At 47.6% G+C, this 23,821-nt stretch overlaps 1 protein-coding gene and 1 long non-coding RNA gene across 8 annotated transcripts in view; both read right to left on the bottom strand.

The window, feature by feature from the left end:
• Positions 1–4,945, bottom strand: part of LOC126956403 (uncharacterized) — a 30,455-nt gene extending 25,510 nt beyond the window's left edge. For all 7 annotated transcript variants that reach the window (XR_007726308.1, XR_007726307.1, XR_007726310.1 and 4 more), the window contains exons 1-2: positions 2,251–4,945; positions 1,073–1,228 (exon numbers count right to left, since the gene is read on the bottom strand). This is a non-coding gene — a long non-coding RNA (uncharacterized LOC126956403). The remainder of the gene's footprint in view (positions 1–1,072; positions 1,229–2,250) is intronic.
• A 4,622-nt stretch (positions 4,946–9,567) lies between these two features.
• LOC126957073 (uncharacterized) lies at positions 9,568–23,064 on the bottom strand. Its single transcript, XM_050794486.1, has 12 exons — positions 22,926–23,064; positions 22,466–22,509; positions 21,969–21,993; positions 18,840–18,889; positions 18,348–18,381; positions 16,235–16,302; positions 15,758–15,782; positions 13,837–13,934; positions 12,750–12,774; positions 10,776–10,843; positions 10,044–10,114; positions 9,568–9,956 (listed from the first exon to the last, which is right to left on the bottom strand). Exons 1-12 carry the CDS (start codon positions 23,062–23,064, stop codon positions 9,761–9,763), a joined length of 843 nt encoding a protein of 280 aa, XP_050650443.1. The 3' UTR covers positions 9,568–9,760.
• Between the last annotated feature and the right edge of the window lie 757 nt (positions 23,065–23,821).

Here is a 23,821-nt window from a genome sequence, read left to right as displayed (position 1 = left end):
GTCCACTCATAGAATTCTGTGAGGATGGAACGACTGTCTCCATAGCACACACACTCCCTCCAAATAGTAAACCCCATTCTACAGTCGTGAGTCGTACGTTACTAACAAAGGGCATAATGAATAGGTAAGGGTCAGAAATGACGACCAAGTTTCAAGCACAGAAAACATGGGGTGCTATTAACCAAGAGAAAAAAATAGAAACAATGAAAAACAAATATGCTTGAGCGAGGTAAAGGTCTGTTTGCTTTTTATTTAATGTTTTGACGCTGGGCCAAAGAGCTTTCCACATGAATGATCTAAACACAAGACATTAAATATTTAAATGTAAGAAAATTATGGGAAAGAAACTTACAAACATACGAAACATTATTGGTAGTAATTTTTATACTTTTTCTATAGTTTTCAGATGTCAACAGCAATTGTTTCTTTGGAAATAAACTGATATCATACAAATGCAAAGGACTCCTTATTCCCTTTCATAGGACATCTAAGGAAAAAGCATAACTTACTCTGTTAGGAGCTGGAAATACCACTCACAATTTTCTGCCATTTCTTTCTCAGTTATCCAAGTAGTAGAGGGAAATGGCATGATCTGTGTGCCTTCTACTACCTCCAGTAACTACAGAATTACCTGAAAAATACAGTTAATGGAGCAATGTCCAATCTGAGCAATCTAATATAATAACTGCATCCTTCTCATCAAAATATTCTTTTATGTAAACCTAATACTTAGCATTCATATGACATATTGCACAAAATGCCCAGAGAGAAAATATGCAACAGTAAGAGGCAACAATAAACATGATAAACTGCTACCATATGAGAGAATTCACATCTAATTCTCGATGTCTGGGTAGAACACAATCATTCATAACATTCAGCCCAAGAAATACCGACTATGGTATTTCTAATAACACCAATTTACTCAGGTATTATTAAAAATTCTTTTGAAAAGTTTTAGACTTGAGAGAGTGGCAGGGTTAATACATACTAAATCATACCAAAGAAATAATTTTTTAAAGATAAAGTCAAACTTAGAATTTAAGAACAAAAGAACCGTTTCAGTACTTACTAGTCCCAGGGAGACAAATAAACTGGCCCACTGATAAGGGAGAGCTGCTTCCTCAGGCTCTTTGTGAGTTGTTTCAGAAGAGTGTGAGCCACGGGAAATCCAGGAGCTGTTAGATTCTGATTGAAACTTAGAGTTTAAACTGCGGTTTTCATTTGCCTGTTGAAAGAATATCTTGGCTGTATTAATCTTTTAAATTAAAATTGAACATTTTGCAGGCGAAACTGTAGGGAGCGGGCAATGTCTGCTTCACTGAATAACGCAGGCAGTCAACGTAGAAGGAATCTGAGAAATTCCCACCGTCACGTGAGTGTAATCAATGTTTCCCAGAGGCTTCAGCAGGGCGCTGAACCCAACTCTGAAGAGTTGTCAGGGAACAGGATGTTCACAGGGCTTGATGTCTCATCCCAGATGACTGACTGATAACAAAGGGGAAAGGCCACCTTCACAAAGAGATGTGTAGCCGACTCCACCTTAGCCAAAATTACCTAATACAGCATCACAAATCATGGGACAGACAGACTCAAACGTCTCCTGGTGTGAGGCAATGAGAAGTACACCACGCTGCCCATGTTTAATCTGAATCCACTCATGAGGAAACTGTTTAATCTGTATTCTTGCAAAAAGGTTTAATCCAATCTAGTCAAGGTGGGGGAGCAATCAGATGTATCTAGATTGCGAGTCACTCTGAAAAACAAAGAGCCTAGATTTTACAAAATGTTTCATGTCATGAAAGAATGACTCCAAATTAAAAGAGAATACAGAAATATGACAACCAAAGGCGAGGTTAATCTCTGATTAAACTGTGAATCGAAAACAGTAAAAATAGAGGACATTTGGGAGATAATCACATAAATTTCAATGTGGACGGTACATTAATTTAAATTATTGTATCAAAGTTAGATAACAGAACTGTGATTATGGAGAAAGATGTCCTGATTCACAAGAGATAGATGCTGAAGTGTTGGGGTAAGATGTCATGTTCTCTGCAATTTACTTTCAAGTGATTCAGGGAAGAAAGTATGAAGACAGAAAAAACGCAAAAGTGGCAAACACTAGCAACTGGTGAATCTGCATGAAGAATATGTAAATCTCCATTGTGTTAGCCTTTGAATTTTCTGTAGGTTGAGAGAGAGGTAGGAAGAAGGAAGAAAAGGCAGGCATTCCTCATCAATTCATACCTGGAAAAAAATGGAGTCCAGAGAAAACCAGAGGCTTAAATTTCATGTGAACATCCAGTGAGAACAATAGTGATTTTCTAATGTCAAATTTCGGAAAAGCCACAAAGACTGGAACATTCCTGACTAGGAGCACTTGCAGGTAATGTCCGATCTTTTTCTGGAGGCTCCAGTCCTTCTAGATCTTCATATGTTTAATTCCATCACTCCTGGAATTGCCAGTTGTTCAAAATAAACCTTTAAATGGTCATCATCAAACATTTCATCATCAATATCATCATCTATTGGTAAACCTTAGGAAAAAATGGGACACACTTTCAAGTGTTGACTGAACAATAATTTGTAATAAAAAAGCTGGTAAGACATAAGTGAGTCGATGAACTATATGATTTTGTTTTTATATTTGACATGAGAAAACTTCTTAATTATAACTCATTATGAAAATAGTATTTAACCTCTTTGAGAGGACAGGAAAGAAAGATCCTGGCATGTTATCAAAACTTAGGATGTGGCTGGGCACAGTGGCTCACGCCTGTAATCCCAACACTTTGGGAAGCCGAGGTGGGTGCATCACCTGAGGTCAGGAGTTCAAGACCAGCCTGGCCAGCGTGGTGAAACCCAGTCTCTACTAAAAATATAAAAACTAGCCAGGCGTGGTGGCATATGCCTGTAATCCCAGCTACCCAGGAAGCTGAAGAAGGAGAATCACTTGAGCCGAGATCACGCCACTGCACTCCAGCCTCAATGACAAAGTGAGACTCTGTCTCAAAAAAAAAAAAAAAGAATGTGATAAATGTGGCATCATAAATAAATGGGAAGAGAGCAGCAGGCTCTTCAGAAAATGAGAGCCTGTCATAGGAGAAGTAAAAGGAAGAAAGAGAAGAACCAAGGAAGAGAGGGAGGGAGAGAGGGAGGGAAGGAGGGCAGGGGTGAGGGAGCGAGACCAAGGGGGAGGGAGTGCGAGAAAGAGGACACTGCAGGGGTTTTCGATGTTGTGACACCCAGCTCTGCAAGGTCAGGATAAAACAAGAACTCTCAATCAGTCATGGTCTTCTAAGCGGCACTGCCTTTTTAGCGGTTAATTTTGCAATTAAGTCTCAACAACACTCATCACCTTGACTTAGCAATTTCACCTCCAAGAATCTAGCATACTAAAACAACCAAAGATCAAATACATTCGGGTCAGTAATTCTTTATCCACAATTACACAATCCAACAAAGTCTGAAAAATCCTTTGGCAGCAAAACCTGTCTTCAATGGATTTGATGCTACTTATAGTTTCTATTTATCCCACTCGACTCATCAGACTGACCTTCAACGTCCTGCATAATTTGGCCCCAGCCTACTTTTCTGGGCTTATTTACCAGTGCAGCCTCCTACAGGTGCTGTAAACCTGCCACACAAAACCCCTGGCTGTCCCCCAAACACAGCCCATGTTCCTCACAACAGTGCCGTTGCTGAGGCCACTGCTGCTTCCTGTCAGCTCCTCGTCCTCCCACATCCAAGGCCTGGCACAGACCCCATCCTCCTTCCGGAAAGCATCAGAGATACCTGCCTCAATCAGAGTTAATTTCTCACCCCCATGATTCCCAGGCACGTTCTGGTACTGCTGGATGTAAGTCACCCAACCTCACATTCAGCTCTGTATCTGCTCTTTGCACCTGGCTGAAGTCTCAGAGAGCAGAGGCGAAATACTTCACGGCTCCCTGAATTTCTAAACACAGGGCTACATACTGAGTGGCACCTCTAGGTGACTACTTTGCACCCTAACGATGATAAACTGAGTGAAACTGTATCAGGTTTAATATACAGAAAAAAATTCTGGAATTCCATCACTTAATAGGAGTGGTCATTTGAGTGCCAGCAGGAAGGAAGAAAAGGGGGAAAAAAACAAAACGTTGTGGCATTATAGCTACTGCAACAGAAAATGAGAATAAAACGGAGTGGCAAGGTGAAGACCAGGGAAATGCGGGTGACTACAGGACCACAAGAATCTTCCAAGCCTGTCGATAACGCAAGTTTCTCATTTTCTAATCAGCTAGTGTGGCCTACGTCACTGTTTGGAGTTCTTGTCTTCAAATTGTTTTCCAGCATCAAGCACAACAATCTATAAGAACCCAAATGGTGAGTAAGAGAAGCACACTCACGGCTCTGAAGAGCACAGCACAAGGCTACAATAAAGATCCAAGTATATTCTCAATCTGCAGTGTGCTCAGTGCTTGCAAATCAAACTCAGGTGATGAAGGGATGGCAGTTTTATATGAATTAATCAGTTTCCTTCTTAGCCCCATGCCATCTCCCCCACCTGACTCACCCAAGAAAACACCCTGAAAAGACTTCTCTCAAACTGCTTACACGTGTTGAGCTTCTCGCAACAGTGCCTGCACGTGCTCGGAGAAGCTCGCAATACCGCAATACCGTTAGTGTGTTAATACTCACACAGCTGGACTTCAGCAACACAAGGCTTACTAGAAAGCGAAGACAATAGCAAAGCTGAGCCCCGCAGCCGTTCCCTAAGGAACTCTTCACCCATTACATTGGAGCAATTGATTTCTCTGCTCCTCAACCAGGAACCGTAGAGCCCTAAAGGGCACACAGCCAGTTACTAAAGACTCAGGGCCTGGAATGAAAATGTGATATTTTCCTCCAAGTGCTTATATCTGCTATAAACCAGTTTAATTCTGCTATAAACAAGTAGACTCCTGCCGGGCGCGGTGGCTCAAGCCTGTAATCCCAGCACTTTGGGAGGCCGAGGCGGGCGGATCACGAGGTCAGGAGATCGAGACCATCCTGGCTAACACGGTGAAACCCCGTCTCTACTAAAAATACAAAAAGAAATTAGCCGGGCGTGGTGGCAGGCGCCTGTAGTCCCAGCTACTCGGGAGGCTGAGGCAGGAGAATGGCGTGAACCCGGGAGGCGGAGCTTGCAGTGAGCCGAGATCGCGCCACTGCACTCCAGTCTAGGCGACAGAGCAAGACTCCGTCTCAAAAAAAAAAAAAAAAAAAAAAAAAAAAAAAAAAACAAGTAGACTCCTAACTAATATTAATATAAACAAGCACTTTTTGTTTAGAGACAGGGTCTCACTCTCTCACGCAGGCTGGAGTGCGGTGGTGCGATCATGGCTCACTGCAGCCTCAACCACCTGAGCTCAAGCAATTCTCCTGATTCTCCCGCCTCAGCCTCCAAAAGTGCTGGGATTACAAGTGTAAGCCACCATGCCTGGCCATTAACACTTATATATATATATATATATATGTGAAAAGATGTACAGAATATACGCTATTTAAAAACATAAAAAATACTATGTCTTTTTTTTTTTTTTTTTTTTTTTTGGAGGTGGAGTGTCACTCTGTCCCCCAGGTTGGAGTGCAGTGGGGCTATCTTGGCTCACTGCAAGCTCTGCCTCCTGGGTTCACGCCATTCTCCTGCCTCAGCCTCCCGAGTAGCTGGGACTACAGGCGCCCACCACCACACCCAGCTAATTTTTTGTATTTTTAGTAGAGACAGGGTTTCAACATGTTAGCCAGGATGGTCTCGATCTCCTGACCTTGTGATTTGCCCGCCTCGGCCTCCCAAACTGCTAGGATTACAGGCGTGAGCCACCGCACCTGGCTGAAATACTGTCTTAATATAACTTACTGTACTATGGATTTGTTAAAAACTAAGCTAAAAGTCATTAAGAAAACAATACAAAGCGTAAAAGAACACCTATCAAAATTACAAAAACTCCAAAATGAGTGGACAAAGATCCAAAAAAACCTAATAAAACAATGGAAAAATTACTTCAGCAATAAAATGTAAGCTATGATGACACAATGACAGCTTCTGTCTTAAAAGTAAACATGTTAAAGTAAGAATATTTTTTTAAAAAATTAAAGAAGGCCAAAAAAGACTACAGAGGAAGGGGATTCTCCAATACTCGCACGATCCAGAGGGCTGACGGGCCAGGGAAATCTACCGAGTTTCGGCCCTTCCGGAGGTTGACAAATCTGCAACACAGACAGAGGTTCGAGGGTCACTGGGGGGCACAGAGGCGGAGGGAGGGGGGCTCCCTAGGGTGGGTGTGCAGGTCTCAGAGGGCTCCTCCGGCCCTGGAAGGTGGCCTTGGGCCCCTGGCCTCCCCAGAGTCTATCCACAGGGCACCAAGGCCTGTGTGCTGCTCTCTGCTGAGGGGATTGTCTGTGCCCAGAGTGTCTATAAATGTCCTGCAGGAGACACTGAGCCCAGGCACGCACATGGGCGCCTTCAGGGGGCTGGACCTCCAGATACTGAAACACAAAGAGGGAGGGAGGAGGTTCAAGGATCAACAGGCAGAGTTTCATGCCCCCGGGCCCTGGGAGGAGCAGGAGGTCTGATGACACAGGGTGGGGTGGTGACCTGCCCCTCCACCCAGACCCTCCATGCCATCCAGACAGAAGAGCTGCACGTTGAATGTGTGCCGCTTCCTGAAGCATGTCACTGTTATCGCCCAATAAGACGTGATCCTTCCAACATCCCCACCAACCCTGTCTATGCATTTCCATTTAAAAATCATTAATGCTTTGGTAAAACATACATTTCACTTAATACATTCCAGCATAAAATATTACAGAAACCACTGTTGTAAAGAGTAAAAATCTGTGTGTGTGTGTGTGTGTATAAAATACACACACACACACACACACATTCATATGTATATGCTAATTTCAAATTGGAAAGTACATTTAAAACAGTGGCTCCCTGAATCCTGCCCCTCAACTCCTCCTAAGTGAGCATGGCCCTGACTTGTTTTCAAGAGTTTCTTTGTTGGCATCTGACACAGACACAGAACCACTGATGCCCAAGCCGGTGCTCTCTACACACAGAATTCTCCAACCTCATCTTGAGAAATGGGGCCATGAGGCCACCCGAGGCACCAAGGGCTCCACGGAGACTGAGGGGTCCCTGGGACTGGGCACATCCCAGCGGGTCTTGGATCCTCGCCCTTCCCCTTCTTGATGCCAGGCCCTACTGAGTGCCCGCAGGTATGCAATGCTGGGCTGGGTGGGCTGCTTGTGTGGCAAGAAACCTGGGGCTGCCTCCCTCCCTCTCACACCTTTCCCAGGAGGCATGAAACAGAGGGATTCATGATCAACCCCAGTGGCTGCTCATGCTGAACCGGTGATGCTCCCTCCCCGTTGTCTTCTGGGGACATGGAGGCAGGACTGGGTCCCCTCAAATGAGCTTAAGTGGCACTGCAGACAAGAACGTAGTGCATGGCCCTCAGAATCCTGCATGTGGTAGCCTGACCAGCACCTCAGCCCCTCCCTCATTAAAGCAGCCTATGGAGGGCTCAGCCCAGTGGGCTTAGGGGCTGCTATGGAGAGGGTGTCTGTTCCCTGGAGGATGTACTCCGGGCATCCTTCACTTGCCTTTAGGGATTTCCACCATGAAGTACAAAAGCCAGAACAGGTCGAGTCAGGCTCTTCAGCATCCTCATCCTCCTTGAGCTCACTAGGTTTTCTGAGGGCACAAGAGAGTGAGGGCAGCCATGGGCACACAGGCATTGTCTGCCTTCCCCTGGTCATGCCGCCCCTGCACACTCACATTTCTTCTGCCTGTTCAGGGTTTGTCTCTATTGCTTTTTCTTCAGGTTCTGGGAGAGGAGTTGTTGGTATCTGGGAGGAAGAAAACAACTGCACATGTCCAGAGACCCCAGTGCAGCAAAAGCCCCTGGGCGGGGGAGGGGGGCGGCCAGAGCAGACCCAGATGTCACTGGGAACCCTTCCTGCAGGGTGGGGCCAACTCTTCTGACTTCAGCCGGGCTCCCCGCCTAAACCCTGTGGGGTTGCTCAACAGGATTCAACGCTACAGCCTGGGGACCAGGAATCAAGGCAATGCCAAGGCAATGGGCAGGAGGGCTGCAGAGGGATTTTATAGACACTGAAGACCAGGACATCGACTGTCACGACGAGACCAGGTCCTTCAGGAGTGTAGGGAAAAGAAAGAGAGATCAGAATGTTACTGTGTCTATGTAGAAAAGGAAGGCAAGAAACCATTTTGACCTGTATTCTGAACAATTGCTTTGCCCTGAGATGCTGTTCATCTGTAGCTTTGCCCCAACCTTGAGCTCACAGAAACATGTGTTGTATGGAATCAAGGTTTAAGGGATTTAGGGCTGTGCAGAATGTGCCTTGCTAACAAAATGTTTACAGGCAGTATGCTTGGTAAAAGTCATTGCCATTCTGTAGTCTCGATAAACCAGGGGCACAATGCGCCACGGAAAGCCACAGGGACCTCTGCCCAGGAAAGCCCAGTATTGTCCAAGATTTCTCCCCACTGAGATAGCCTGAGATATGGCCTCAAAGGACGGGAAAGACCTTACCCTCCCCAAGCCTGACACCCATGAAGGGTCTGTGCTGAGTAGGGTTAGTAAAAGAGGAAGGCGTCTTGCAGCTGAGATAAGATGAAGGCCTCTGTCTCCTGCCTGTCCCTGGGAACTAAATGTCTCGGTATAAAACCCGATTGTACATTTGTTCTCTTCTGAGATAGGAGAGAAACCGCCCTGTGGCAGGAGGCGAGACGTATTGGCAGCAATGCTGCTCTGTTACTCTTTACTCCACTAAGATGTTTGGGTGGAGAAAAAGCATAAATCTGGCCTACGTGCACATCCACACATAGTACCTTCCCTTGAACCTATTTGTGACACAGATTCCTTTGCTCACAAGTTTTCTTTTTTCTTTTTTTTTTTTTTTTTTTTTTTTGAGATGGAGTCTCGCTCTGTTGCCCAGGCTGGAGTACAGTGGCACGATCTCGGCTCACTGCAAGCTCCGCCTCCTGGGTTCACGCCATTCTCCTGCCTCAGCCTCCCAAGTAGCTGGGATTACAGGCGTCCGCCACCACACCCAGCTGATTTTGTGTGTGTGTGTGTATTTTTAGTAGAGACAGGGTTTCACCATGTTAGCCAGGATGGTCTCGATCTCCTGACCTCGTGATCCACCTGCCTCGGCCTCCCAAAGTACTGGGATTACAGGCGTGAGCCACCGCGCCCAGCCTGCTCACATGTTTTCTTGCTGACCTTCTCCCCATGATCACCCTGTTCTCCTGCCACATTCCCCTTGCTGAGATAGGGAAAATAGTAGTCAATAAATACTGAGGGAACTAAGAGACCGGTGCTGGTGCAGGTCCTCCGTATGCTGAGCGCCGGTCTCCTGGGCCCACTGTTCTTTCTCTGTACTTTGTCTCTGTGTCTTATTTCTTTTCTCAATCTCTTGTTCCACCTGACGAAAAATACCCACAGGTGTGGAGGGACAGGCCCCCTTCTTCTGGCACCCAATGTGGGGCTCGAACCCACAACGCTGAGATTAAGAGTCTGCTGCTTATGTTGAACTGATGATACTCCCTCCCTGTTGTCTTGTGGGGACATGGAGAGCAGGGCTGGGTCCCCTCAAATGAGCTTGCCTGATACTGCAGGCAAGAACGTGGTGCATGGCCCTCGGAATCCTACATGTGGTAGCCTGACCGGCACCTCAGCCCCTCCCTCATTAAAGCAGCCTATGGAGGGCTCAACCCAGTGGGCTCAGGGGCTGCTATGGAGAGAGTGTCTGTTGCCTGGAGGATGTTCTCAGGGCATCCTTCACTTGCCTTTAGTGATTTCCACCATGAAATACAAAGGCCACAACAGGTCAGGCCACAACAGGTCAGTTCAGGCTCTTTAACATCCTCATCCTCCTTGAGCTCACTAGGTTTTCTGATGGGACAACAAGAGAGTGAGGGCAGCCACAGGCACACAGGCATTGTCTGCCTTCCCCTGGTCAGGCCGCCCCTGCACACTCACATTTCTTCTGCCTGCTCAGGGTTTGTCTCTTTTGCCTTTTCTGGAGGTGCCGGGAGAGGTCTTGTTGGTACCTGGGAGGAAGAAAACAACTGCGCATGTCCAGAGACCCCAGTGCAGCAAAAACCCTGGGGCGGCAGGTGAGGGCGGCCACAGCAGACCCAGACGTCACTGGGAACCCTTCCTGCAGGGTGGGGCCAACTCTTCTGACCTCAGCCGGGCTCCCCGCCTAAACCCTGTGGGGTTCCTCAACAGGATTCAGCACTGCAGCCTGGGGACCAGGAATCGAGGCAATGCCAAGACAGTGGGCAGGAGGGCTGCAAAGGTACTTTATAGACACTGAAGACCAGGACATCGACTGTCATGATGAGACCAGTCAAAGGAACCCAAAATAAGGAAAGGACAAACCGTATCATGCTAAAAACATAGTTTTTTTCCTGGAGGATGTTTCCTCTAACTCCATGTTGCTTGGGAATTAAGTGATTTTGCCCCAAGGAGAGAATCAAGCTGCTAAGGAAAAAGCTCACTGCTGCTCAGGGCGTGGCTGACGCTGTCATTTTCTCCTGCCGTCTTAAATCAAACCTCAGTGGGGAACAGACTCTCACTCTAAATTCTCCCTACCAAGGACACTGTATAAGTCACCTATAATACATACAGATTCTCATATCTTATTTTAATTCAAGAAGATAAAGCTAAGAAAGTAACTTTTTCTCTGACAACAGCAGGTGGCCTGACCTTCAAATATTGGGAAGCGTCCTCAGCTGAGCCTTTGTTGCTGTCTTCCAGGGGCTCCTTCCTGGAACCTAGGAGGACAAAGAGCGATGGTCACTGGGTGCGAGGCAGGAGCAGGGAAAAATGGCTTTCTAGTTCCAGGCCACCTCATCAATATGAAATAGCCCATATCGAACAGGACACACCACCCAGGGCAGGCTGTGCGTCCCCGCAGCCTCTCAGGGCTCCTGCCTCTTAATCTGACCTGAGCTCACTTGCCCTCCCTTCCTGAGTCCTTCCAATGCCATTTCCTCCCTAGAACCCACCTGTGGTGCTTCTGTATATATCAGTCATTCTAGAATATTTACACTTGGTAAAAAGCAAACTTTGTTCTGAGAGATTTCATTTCAGCCCCAATATTCTATACATTCACCAATCTTTTGTGTTAAAGACAATAAAACGAAGCTTTGAAAATACTCAATTATCCTCTATTTAAAGATAACCCCCACTTAGCAAGTGCTGTCCGTCCTTGCACTCAGCCTTCTCAATGCGATGTCTGTGTGTCGGGGTCCCCTGCTGCTCACACTCACACTGGCTCTGACACTGGGAGAGCACGTCATGGGCAGCAGGTGGCAGCACTGACCATCTCCAACCCAGCTGTGCCGGAGGTTCCAGCAGGGGAGACGGTGGGAGGCCAACACACAAGTTCTATCTGGAGACCATATTTGGCGCTGTGTCTCCATTGTGTTTACTACTCAGCTGAAGCATTTTTTCTTTCTTTCTTTTTTTCTTTTCTTTTCTTTTCTTTTTTTTTTTTTTTTTTTTTTGATAGAGGCTCTCTGTAACCCAAGCTGGAGTGTAGGGGCATGATCACTGCTCACTGGAACCTCTGCCTCCTGGGATCAAGTGATCCTCCCAACTGAGCCTCCCAGGAAGCTGGGACTACAGGTATGCAACCATGCCCAGGTAATATTTTGCATTTTTAGCAGATACACGGTTTCATCATGTTGCCTAGGCTGATCTCCAACTCCTGGACTCAAGTCATCTGCTTGTCTTGGCCTCTCAAACTGCTAGGATTACAGGCATGAGCCACTGTTCCTGGCCAACTGGAGCATTTTTAAGGCTTGTGATAATCATGTTATCAAATACAATAGAGCATGTTCCTGAGTATTTCCTGCTTTTGACCATGAGCTGAGAAATGACCCCACCACTACTGCCAGAAGCCTGTGAGCTCGCTCTGTGTGTTTCACACTAATGACCACACCAAAGTCCAGTGTAAAATGTACCTACTGCTACCCTGGGTTAGGCAGCCTTTGAGCCCTGCCTACAATGACAGACAGTGTTGGGACCTCTCTAGGCTCTCCTCCTTCCACATGCACACACAGAGGCCGGAACTCCCTGGACTAATGGTGAGTTATACCAGGGCTGGCTGGTGAATGCACAATAGTCACCCACTGCATCAATCCTCCTCCCATTGCTGAGTTCACATTCGCCTCTTCCATTTAGGAGATTGAGAGCCTGGGAAATTCATCTCTGCACAGTCTCTATCTGAGCATGAGGATATACAATTTACCTTCAGGTACAGCTGTGGGGGAGGATGAATGCGTTACTTTATGTGAAGTGTGCAGTGGTGATGCAACTTCTTAGAAACATTGCTCCTTGGGTTGTGCTCTGCACAGGGGAACATGCTTTCTGGGGAAATGCCCACACACTCCCAAAGACATTCCCAATCCCTCCACATGACTCTCTCCTCCGTACCTCCCGACCCTGAGGCACAACACACTGTTCCATCTACATGACAATCCTGCCTCCCCGGACTCCAGTGATGGTCACAGGTCTCTACTGGACTCAGTGTTTTTTATACCAAACTGTCCAAACCTCATTTCTCTCAGGAAGCTCAAACCAAAGTGGCTCTCCAGCAAAAGCAGGCGAGCAAGTGCCACCTTTTGCAACCCTGACGATCTTTTCTTAGCAAAGGAGTGATTCCAGCACACACACCTTTTTCTTCAGGCAGTCCGCCGGCCTGCATTGAGAGAGAGAAACACTGTGAGTTTCAGACCATCCTGAGTCCCGTGTGCACAGGTCTTTTCTTCGCTTGGTGGCAGTAGAAAAGCAGATGGAAAACAGTGATCAAGTAGGGAACCCAAAAGAAGAACAGGACAAATCAACTCACGCTAAAGTTTTGTTTGTTTGCTTGTTTGTTTTTATTTTATTTATTTATTTATTTTTTGAGGCGGAGTCTCGCTCTGTCCCCCCAGCTGGAGTGCAGTGGCCGGATCTCAGCTCACTGCAAGCTCCGCCTCCCGGGTTCACGCCATTCTCCTGCCTCAGCCTCCTGAGAAGCTGGGACTACAGGCGTCCGCCACCTCGCCCGGCTAGCTTTTTGTATTTTTTAGGAGAGACGGGGTTTCACCGTGTTAGCCAGGATGGTCTCGATCTCCTGACCTCATGACCCACCCACCTCGGCCTCCCAAAGTGCTGGGATTACAGGTGTGAGCCACTGCTCCTGGCCTTGTTTTTATTTTAAGACGGAGTCTCGCTCTGTTGCCCAGGCTGGAGTGCAGGGCAATCTCAGGTCACTGCAAGCTCCGCGTCCCGGGTACAAGCAATTCTCCTGCCTCAGCCTCCCGAGTAGCTGGGACTACAGGCGCCCGCCACCATGCGTGGCTAATGTTTTGTATTTTTAGTAGAGACGAGGTTTCACCCTGTTAGCCAGGATGGTCTCGATCTCCTGACCTCATGATCCGCCCGTCTCAGCCTCCCAAAGTGCTGGGATTACAGGCGGGAGCCACCGCGCCCGGCCTAAAGTTTCTCCTGGAGGATGTTTCCTCTCAAGGTCATGTTCCTTGGCAATTAAGTGATTTTGCCCCAAGGAGAAAATCAAGCTGCTGAGGAAAAAGCTCACTGCTGCTCAGTGCGTGGCTGATGCTGTCATTTTCTCCCGCCGTCTTAAATCAAACCTTAGTGGGGAACAGACTCACTCAGAATTCCCCCGACCAACGACACTGTGTAAGTCACCTATGATATATACGGCCAGGTTATCATATCTTATTTTAATTTAAGAAGATAAGGCTAAGAAACTAACTTTTTCTGTGACAACAGCAGGTGGCCTGACCTGCCACTGTCGTGGGGCCTCCTCATCTGATTCATAGATGAATTTTTCCACGGGACCCTCCATGGGACCTAGGAGGACACAGAGTGACCATCAGGAGGTGCAGGGGAGGAGCAGGGAAGGCTTTTGATCCCCAGGCCGCCTCATCAACGTAAAATAGCCCATCTCGAACAGGGCACACCACCCAGGGCAGGCTGTGTGTCCCTGCAGCCTCTCAGGGCTCCTGCCTCCTCATCTGATCCAAGCTCACTTGCCCTCCCTTCCTGCGTCCTTCCAACGTCATTTCCTTCCCAGAATCCACCTGATAATTACAGCTGCTGCTGTAAATATCATCCCACCTAGCAACCTTTCTTTAAAGAGAAGACTTAATTGTAACCAAAATATTCTAATTATTTCCTCGTCATTTTTGAAGGCAATGAAATAAAGCTTTGAAAATACTCAGTTTTCTTCCTATTTAAAGGTAACCCCTATTTAGCACCTGCTATCTGTCCTTCCACTCTCTCTTTTCCATACATGTGTGTGTGTGTCCGTGGAGTCTGTTGCTGCTCACACTTACACTGGCTTTGACACTGGGACAGCCTGTCATGCGGGCAGCATGTGGGGGCGCTGACCCTCTCTAACCCAGCTGTTGGAGATTCCAGCAGGGAAGAGGGGGCACCAGGCTGACACCCAAGTTGTTTTTGACACCATATTGGGCGCTACTTCTTGGGTGTGTGTGTCACTAAGCTGGAGCATTTCTAAGGCTCGTGGTCATCATGATTTTGGTTTGTTTTTTTGTGGCGGGATCTCACTCTGTTTCCCAGATGGGATGCAGTGGCACAATCATGACTCACTGAAGACTCCACCTGCCAGGCTAAAGCAATCCACTGGCCTCAGCCTCCTGAGAAACTGGGACTATAGGAGCACGTCACCACGCCCGGCTAATTTTTGCATTTTGTGTAGAGATGTGGTTTTACTATGTTGCCCAGGCTGATTTGAAACTCCTGGGCTCAAGTGATCCTCCTGCCTCAACCTCCCAAAGTGCTGGGATTATAGGCATGAGCCTCCCCATTGGGTCCAATCATATCTTTAAACACAATAGGACATATCCCTGATTATTCTCTGCTTTTGAACAGCAGCTGAGAAATGACACCACCACTGCAGCCAAAAGCCTGTGACTCCCCTATGTGTGTTTCACATGAAGGACCACCCCAGACTCCACTGTGTTGCTACCCTGCCTTTCACCATCACTGAGGACATCTTACAGTGCTGGGCAGTGTTGGGATCTCTCTAGGCTGTTGTGCCTCCACATGCACACACAGATGCTGGAACTCCCTGGTGTTGTGACAAGTTATACCAGGACCACGTGAGGACTGTGGAGTAGCAGCCCATCGCGTCAACCTTTCACCCCTTCCTGAGTTCACATTTGCCTTTTCCATTCAGGAAATTGAGAGCTTGGGAAATTCATCTCTCCACCATCTCCAATCTGAGGACGGGGGATATTCAACTAACCTTCCGGTACAGCTGTGGTGAAGGATGAAGTGTTGACTGATGTGGGGATGGAATGTTGTTTCTAGAACATTGATCCTTGGGTCGTACTTTGCACAGGGGAACATGCTTTCTAGAGAAATGCACACACACTCCCAAAGGCATTCACCATCACTCCACACGGACTCTCTCCTCCATACCTCTCCACCCCGATGTACCCTATTCCTATTTAAATGACATCACTGCTTCTGGACACTACCGTGGATGGTCACAGTTGTTGACTCAAAACTCTTCATTTTTTCACACCAAACCGCCCAAACCTCATTTGCAGCAGGAGGCTCAAACCAGCAAAAGCCGGGAGGAAAGCGTCACCTTTCTCAACCCTAAGATATTTTCTTAGCAAATGGGTGACCCGCAGAATACATACCGCTTGACTGAAACGCTGAGTCCCTCTGCAGAGAGAAAGGAAAACACCGTGAGCGTCAGACCAGGCTGTGTCCTGTGTGCACAGGTCTTTTCTTCAGTGGCTGACATTAGAAAACCAGATGAGAAATAGTGTTCGATGCAATGGCTCCAAAATAAAGCCTAGAAGACACTTGTGGAAAGGCAGGCACGAGAGTTTTGTCTAAGACTTTCATATGATTTTTGTTGCAAATTCACCATTGTTTTCAAACAGTAAGCACTTCTCCTGAGGAAAAGGTTACCTGCACACAGTTTGTAACTGAAGGTGTCATCTATGCGTGCCATCATGACCTAGCTGGTCATGAACTCTCACATTTTCCCACCAAGAAATTCTGTAACTTATCTATAATGTCCATGGTAAGGTTTGCATATCTTAATTCAAATGAAATAGGAAGAAGCCAAGAGAAATACAATTCCCATCTTAGTCAAAGAAAGATCTCACTTTGAAAACGGCCAGGACTTTCTCTGTGGACTTCTCGCTAGGAAGCTCTGCTGCAAGAAACTTGAAACCTAGGAAACACGAGAGTCACTGTCAGCGCATGGGAGCTGCGGAAGGATCCCTCAGGCAGCCTTGGGTGCTGTGGACGGGGGGCTGGCGTGTGTGGAAAAGGTGAGTTAACAGCACGAGCTGAGCTGCTGCTGGCTGTCCTCCTTAGTGGAGAAGGAAGGCAAAGGAGACCATCAGGAAAGCCCTGGGAGACAGAGCCTTGGTTCTCTAGCTAAGCCACCCTCATCGGTGTGAAAGCTGATCTCAAACAGGGTACAGCATACAATGTGGCTGTGTTTCAACAAAAGCATCTCAGGGAGCCTTCTATTCAAACCTGAGCTAAGTTGTACTTTTTTCTTTCTTTTTTTTCTTTCTTTCTTCTTTTTTTTTTTTTTTTTTTTTTTTTTTTTTTTTTTTTTTTGAGATGGTCTCGCTCTGTCACCCAGGCTGGAGTGCTGTGGTTCAATCACAACTCACTGCAGCCTCGACCTTCCAAGCCCAGGTGGATCCTTTGCCTCAGCCTCCAAGTCACTAAAACTACAGATGCCCCCATCATACCCAGCTGATTTCTTGTATTTTTTGTAGAAATGGGGTTTTTCCAGGTTGCCCAGGCTGGTCTCGAACTCCTGGGCTCAAGCAATACACCCGCCATGGCCTCCAAAAATACTGGGATTACAGGCGTGAGCCACAGGTCCTGGCCTATGCTGCCTTCCTGATCCCTTCTGAGGGCATTTACTCCCAGGACCCATCCGCACTGCTGTGTGGATCACCCCTCCTATAAGATTTCTTACATCATAAAATCAGCCCTTCTTTCAAAATATGTAATTCAGCCAAAATATTCTATAACATTTATCTGTCAAACATCTGTTTTAAGGAAAATCAAAGATTTGAGAATATACTTATCCTACCATTTAAACATGACATGTCACATGTGCTATCTGTCCTTCCAGTCTCCCTTTTCAACACAACATGTGTCCAGGGAGTCTGCTACTGCTCAGGCTCCCTCTGGCTCTGACACTGGGAGAGCCCGTCCTGGAAGCAGCAGGTGGGGGCGCTGACCCTCTCATCCCAGCTGTGCAGGAATTCCAGCAGGGGAGACGGGCACCAGGCTAACGCCCAAGTTGTTCCTTGAGCTCCTGTTTGATGCTGTGCCTTAGGTGTGTGTGCTAGTGAACTGGAGCATTTCTAAGGCTTGTGGTTACTATGTTCTCAAATACAACAGAATATGTCCCTGATTATTCTCTGCTCTTGACCGGGGGCTGAGGAATGAACCCATCATGCCGCCAAAACCCTCTGAGCTCTGCAAGTGTGCCTCACATTAATGACCACACCAGATTCCACTGTAAAATGTAGCTATTCCTACCCGGTGTTAGGTGACCACTAAGACCGTCCTGTAATGACAGTGCTTAAAATCTCTGCAGGCTAGCACACCTCCACATGCGCACATAGGTGCTGGAACTCCCTGGCATGGTGATGAGTTATGCCACGGCTGTCTGATAAATGCACAATAGTAGCCCGTCGCATCCATGTTTCACCCATTCTTGAGTTCACATTTGTCTCTTCCATTTTGGAGACCAAGAGCTTGGGAAACTCATCTCTACACCGTCTCTATCTGAGGAGTGAGGACAGGAAACTTACCTTCAGGTACAGCTGCCATGGAGAATGAAAGGGTTGATTGATGTGGCGTGTACAATGGTGATGAATGTTGTGTTTAGAACAGTAATCTTTGTGTTGTGCTTTGCACATAGGAACATGCTTTCTGGGGAAATGCACACACGCTCCCAAAGACATTTGTGATCCCTTTACACAGACTCTGTCCTCCACACCTCCCAATCCTGATGCACACCACCCTCTTCCATCTAAATGACACCACTGCTTCAGGGACTAGACTGGGATGGTCACAGTTCTTTACTAGACTCTTAATGTTTTCTAACCAAACTGTCCAAACCTCATTTCTGGCAGGCAGCTCAATCCAAAGTGGCTCTCCAGCAAAAGCAGGCTAGTAAGTTCCACCTTTCTCAACAATGAAAACTTTTTCTTAGGAAAGGGGTGCGTCCAGAATACTTACGTCTTTTCACGTGAGCTCCTAGTCCTCCTGTTCGCTGCATATAGAGAAAGGAAATACTGTGAGCATCGGCCATGCTGTGTCCTGTGTGCACAGGTCTTTGTTTACATGATGACATTAGAAACCCAGACAGGACATAGTGCCTGAGGCAATGGCCCCAAAATAAAGCCTAGAAGACATTGTGGAAAGGCACAAGAGTTTTGTGTAAGATTTTCGAAATGATTTTGGTTGCAAAGTCACCGTCATTTTCAAGAACGAATTTCTCAGGAGGAAAATGCCCTCTGACATGCAGTTTGTCACTAAAGCTGTCACCTACGGGTACCATCTTGAATCAGCTCTTAGTTGGTAATGGACTCTTACTTACATTTGCCCACCAAGAAATTCTGCAATTCATCTATAATTTCCATGGTGAGATTTGCATATCATAATTCAAATGAATGGAAAGAAACCAAGAGAAATAAAATTCTCATCTCAGACAAAGAAAGAAGACTTTACCTTGCGACGAGCTACAACCGCTTCTGGGATGATCTGATTGGTCACCGTCGCTAGGAAACATAGAGTCACTGTCAGCCGTGGGAGCTGCTGAAGGACCTCTGGCAGCCTTGGGTGCTGAGCACACAGGGCTGGCGTGTGTGGAGGAGGTGGGCGAGAGCACGGGCTGAGCTGCTGCTGGGCCACCCTCCTTGGTGGTGAAGGAGGCAAAGGACACCATCAGGAGAGCCCTGGGAGACAGAGCCTCAGGTTTGTGGCTAAGCCACCCTCATCACTGTGAAGTAGGCAGTGTTCACACAGGCAGCACACAAATGCAGGAGACATCACTCCAGGACAGGGTCTCCTCACAGAAAGAGGCCCGGTAAATATCCTCTTTTTTGTAAAAATATTACTATATGTTACTTAACTTTCCTAAATAAACCTATGCTCCTGCTGCAATTAATATCCATTTCATTGGACTTTAAAACATTATGGTGAGCTATGCATAATATTTATTATTTTAATCCTTAATTGCACACTTCAGGAGCAGACAGGACCACAACAGCAAACACAGAGGGGAGCCCACGCACTTCTCCCGACCCTGAATCAGAATCCACACGGGAACCTGGATTTGTGTGGGACTCAGCAGACTGCAGAGGGTGAGCAGGAAGCCTTTTCACACTCGTGGTCTATCTCAGGACAGGGCTGTGTGCATCAGAACATCACTGGGGCCCCAAGATGGGCTGCCCAGGGCTGAGCTCTTGGATGAGAACCAACAAAAAAGACACAGCGCCTGCCTTCACAGTGACCAGCCATGGCCAGAATCCTTCCACCCATGGGTGAAGAACACAGACTTTGGGACTGATGATTCCAAGCCTATCTCAGAAAAACAAGCAAAGTGATGTCTTGTGGGTCACAAGGGAGATTTGCAAGGAACACCTGGCCTCTGGGGCAGCCCCTCCCTTTGCTTAGCTCATCCCGCACTGGAACTGGCTCCCCTCCCACTTCTGCCTCAACTAGTGTGAAGCAGCTGCCCTGGCCAGGAGCTGTGAGGCTCCCTCCAGTTAAATGTGATTCTGGGATAAATCAACCTTGACCAACAGCATCTACACAAGGACCAGCTGTCAGGTAACTTCCAGAAGCTGGTGAAAAGTACATGCTGTTCTCTGTCCCAGCCACGGGGAGAGCAGAGGCCTGAGGACGGCTCTGTGCCTGGCCTGACTCTGATGTCCAGCCCTGCTCATCATATCCCCCGCGTCTAAGTCAGGTATTTTGGGAATTCACGCCTCTTCTTTGCCTCTCACTAATTTCTGATTGTGTTGCCATCAACACAGAAAGATGAAGAAGAGAAATGAAAACGCAGCTCCTCTCTCCAGGCTCTTGGAAAGATGGCCAGGCAGTGCTCATGCCGGTGCTGAAGTCCAAGCTCTGCTCCTTCCCCGTCAGATGGGCCCGAACATCCTGGCTGCGCCCAGGGAATGACATTGGCCTGACTCTCCTGACCTTTCAACCTTGGCTTTCCCCCATGGCTTGGATGTCCTCATGTCTTCTTCCTGCTCCTCTAACTCATGTTCCCTTTCAGGCCCAGGCCCAGGCTGTGCTCTGCTCTCTCATGGAGCCCACTGGGCAACTGGCCGTGAATGTTTAGAACCTCAGTGTTGGCAACACTGATTTGTACCTCTAATCACACACAGCAGAAGGGCCACCTCAGTGCCACAGAAAAACTGTACTCTAGAGAGGAAAGATGACTAGGGGAATTTGGTTATGAGGATATACTTTCTGGGGCAAACAAGGGACATTTTAAAATCACACAGCCTCATTTATTAAAAAGTAGAAAAACACTGTCATCTACGTAGCAATCCAAATGACATATAAGCAGTTTCTACCAAACGCACACTCCAAAGAAACTCAAACCATAGTTTGGCTCATTTTAGATCCATATGGACTAAAACCAACCACCTTGATTTGTTTTTTGCACAGGCCTTCAGAGGCAAAGAAGAACCTTTGTCAACAGTGGGGGCAACGGGAGCATCACGGAGCCTCTGCTGTCCCACAGCTGTTTGTCTTTCCCCACCTGCAATTCACGAGCCACCCTCCATCCTGCTAGGAGGAAGGCAAGGGCTCACCCTGCCTCTCAGACCCTCGGGCAAACCCCTTGGTTCTCTTGTCCTGCTGCTGTGTTTCCTGAGCCGAACACACAGAAACCATGACTAGGCTGAGTGCTGCAGGCTGAGCCTCTACATGACCCCGGCATTAGCTGTTCTGGGCCACATTATCCGATGGTCAATATGAGGCCACAATGGAGAGTCGGGTGATTTCACCCCAACCCTGCCTGCAGGCTCCTCTTTTCTCAGTCTCCTACCAAAACTGGTCATAGCATGGGGCTGCCCAGGGTCTCCCTGCAAAGAAAGAAGCCCCGCCCACTCCCCATGCTGAAGACGGGTCCTGGAGGACGAGTTCTGACGACTTCAGTAGAAAAGGCTTGTGAAGGAGGGAAGTGGCAACAGTGAGGTGACACGACCACTCCAATGCCAGGAGGAAATGGAAAGGCCTGTTACCAGGTGAGGTTTATTGAAAAATGAGGTTTGGAAGGGGATTCCCATTGAAAAATAAAAATGAATTAGTAGGGATCCTAAGACAGTTTTGTTCTGTTAGTACCCAGTGAACATTTGCTGGGTGTTGACGGGATTTCCTTTGGATTAATTGAAGTGTTCTTTGCATGCAGTAAACTACATACATCGTAAGCTTACATTTTCACTAATAACTGCCTGTGCCTCTCATCAGGCTGCAAGACTGATGGCATTTTTATACTAAGAATGTGGACACTAATAAGGGGGAGACATGTGTTAGGGACACACACGCACACACCCAGGCACAGTCAGCATCACACTACACGCATTCACACAGACACACACCAGTCCCGTGCACACAAACCCACCCCACACACAGAGAATGCAGGTCCTCTCAGGGACTGCAGAATGTGCCCACAGGTCCTTCACCGGAGCAACCACTTCTCCCGCCACAGCCCGGGTCCTCAGTCACAACAGGAAGCTCCACTCCGGCTGCCTGTGTACAGGAAAGCCAGCGACACAGCGGCACATTCCTCATCACCTGGATTCCTCATTCACACGGGAGGGATTCCCCCATACATACCACTCTCCTGCTCTCTCCAGGCCTCCTGTAATCACAGAAAACATATTGCTGTGAGCGCCAGACCATGCTGTGTGCTGTGTGCACAGGCCTTTTCCTCACTTGGTGACATTAGAAAACCAAATGGCAAACAGTGCTCAAGCCCAAGGAACCAAAAGAAGAGGACAAACCAACTCATGCTAAAGACACAAGTTTTTCTTGGAGGATGTTTCCTCTAAGTCCATGTTGCTTGGTAATTAAGTAATTTTGTTCTAAGAAGACAATCAAACGGCTAAGGGAAAAGCTCACTCCACACAGTGCGTGGCTGGTGCTGTCATATTTTCCTGCTGTTTAAAATCAAGCCTCAGTGGGGAACAGACTCTCCCCCTAAATTCTCCCCACCAAGGACACTGTGTAAGTCACCTGTGATAAATACGGTCAGATTCTCATCTCTTAGGCTCATTCAGAAAGATAAAGCTAGGAAAGCAACTGTATTCCTCAGATAAATGCAGGGGTCTGACCTTCACTTTCCAAGGAGGCTTTTCCTGGAGATCCTCGGTGGAATCTAGGAAGACAAAGAGTGACGGTCAGCAGGTCCAAGGGAGGAGCAGGGAAGAACAGCTTTCTAGCCCCAGGCCGCCTCATCAAGTGAAATAGCCCATCTTGAACAGGGCACAGCACCCAGGGCAGGCTGTGCGTCCCTACAGCCTCTCAGGGCTCCTGCCTCCTAATCGGACCTGAGCTCACTTGCCCTCCCTTCCTGAGTCCTTCCAACGTCATTTCCTCCCTAGAACCCACCTGTGGTGTTTCTGTGTGTATCAGTCATTCTAGAATATTTTACACTTGGTAAAAAGCAGCCTTTGTTCTGAGAGACTTCATTCTAGCCCCAATATTCTATACATTCACCAATCTTTTGTGTTAAAGACAATAAAACGAAGCTTTGAAAATACTCAATTATATTCTATTTAAAGATAACCCCACTTAGCAAGTGCTGTCCGTCCTTGCACTCAGCCTTCTCAATGCGATGTCTGTGTGTCGGGGTCCCCTGCTGCTCACACGCACACTGGCTGTGACACTGGGACAGCACGTCATGGGGGCAGCAGGTGGCAGCACTGACCATCTCCAACCCAGCTGTGCCGGAGGTTCCAGCAGGGGAGACGGTGGGAGGCCAACACCCAAGTTGTTCCTTGGGATGATACTTGGCGCTGTGTATTGATTGTGTTTGCTACGTAACTAAAGCATTTCTTTCCTTCTTTCTTTCGATAACGGGTCTCTGTTACCAAAGCTGGAGTGTAGTGGCATGATCTCTGCTCACCGGAACCTGTGCCTCCTGGGATCTAGTGATCTTCCCCAGTCAGCCTCCCAGGTAGCTGGGACCACGGGTGGGCCACCACGCCGAGGTAGCTTTTTGTATTTTTAGTAGGTACGAGGTTCCACCACTCTGCCTACCCTCATCTCCACTCCTGATCTCAAGTGATCCACTTGCCTCGACCTCCCAAACTACTAGGATTACAGGCGTGAGCCACTGTTCCTGGCCAACTGGAGCGTTTCTAAGGTTTGTGATAATCATGTTATCAAATACAATAGAGCATGTTCCTGAGTATTCCCTGCTTTTCACCATGAGCTGAGAAATGACCTCACCACTACTGCCAAAAGCCTGTGAGCTCGCTCTGTGTGTTTCACACTAATGACCACACCAAAGTCCAGTGTAAAATGTACCTACTGCAACCCTGGGTTAGGCAACCTTTTGAGACCTGCCTACAATGACAGACAGTGTTGGGACCTCTCTAGACTCTCATCCTTCCACATGCACACACAGAGGCCGGAACTCCCTGGACTAATGGTGAGTTATACCAGGGCTGGCTGGTGAATGCACA

The sequence above is a fragment of the Macaca thibetana genome, chromosome 6 (genome assembly GCF_024542745.1).
Source record: "Macaca thibetana thibetana isolate TM-01 chromosome 6, ASM2454274v1, whole genome shotgun sequence".
NCBI lineage: Eukaryota > Metazoa > Chordata > Mammalia > Primates > Cercopithecidae > Macaca > Macaca thibetana.
The sequence above is the reverse complement of the archived record's forward strand: the minus strand, read 5'-3'. Positions and strand labels throughout refer to the sequence as shown.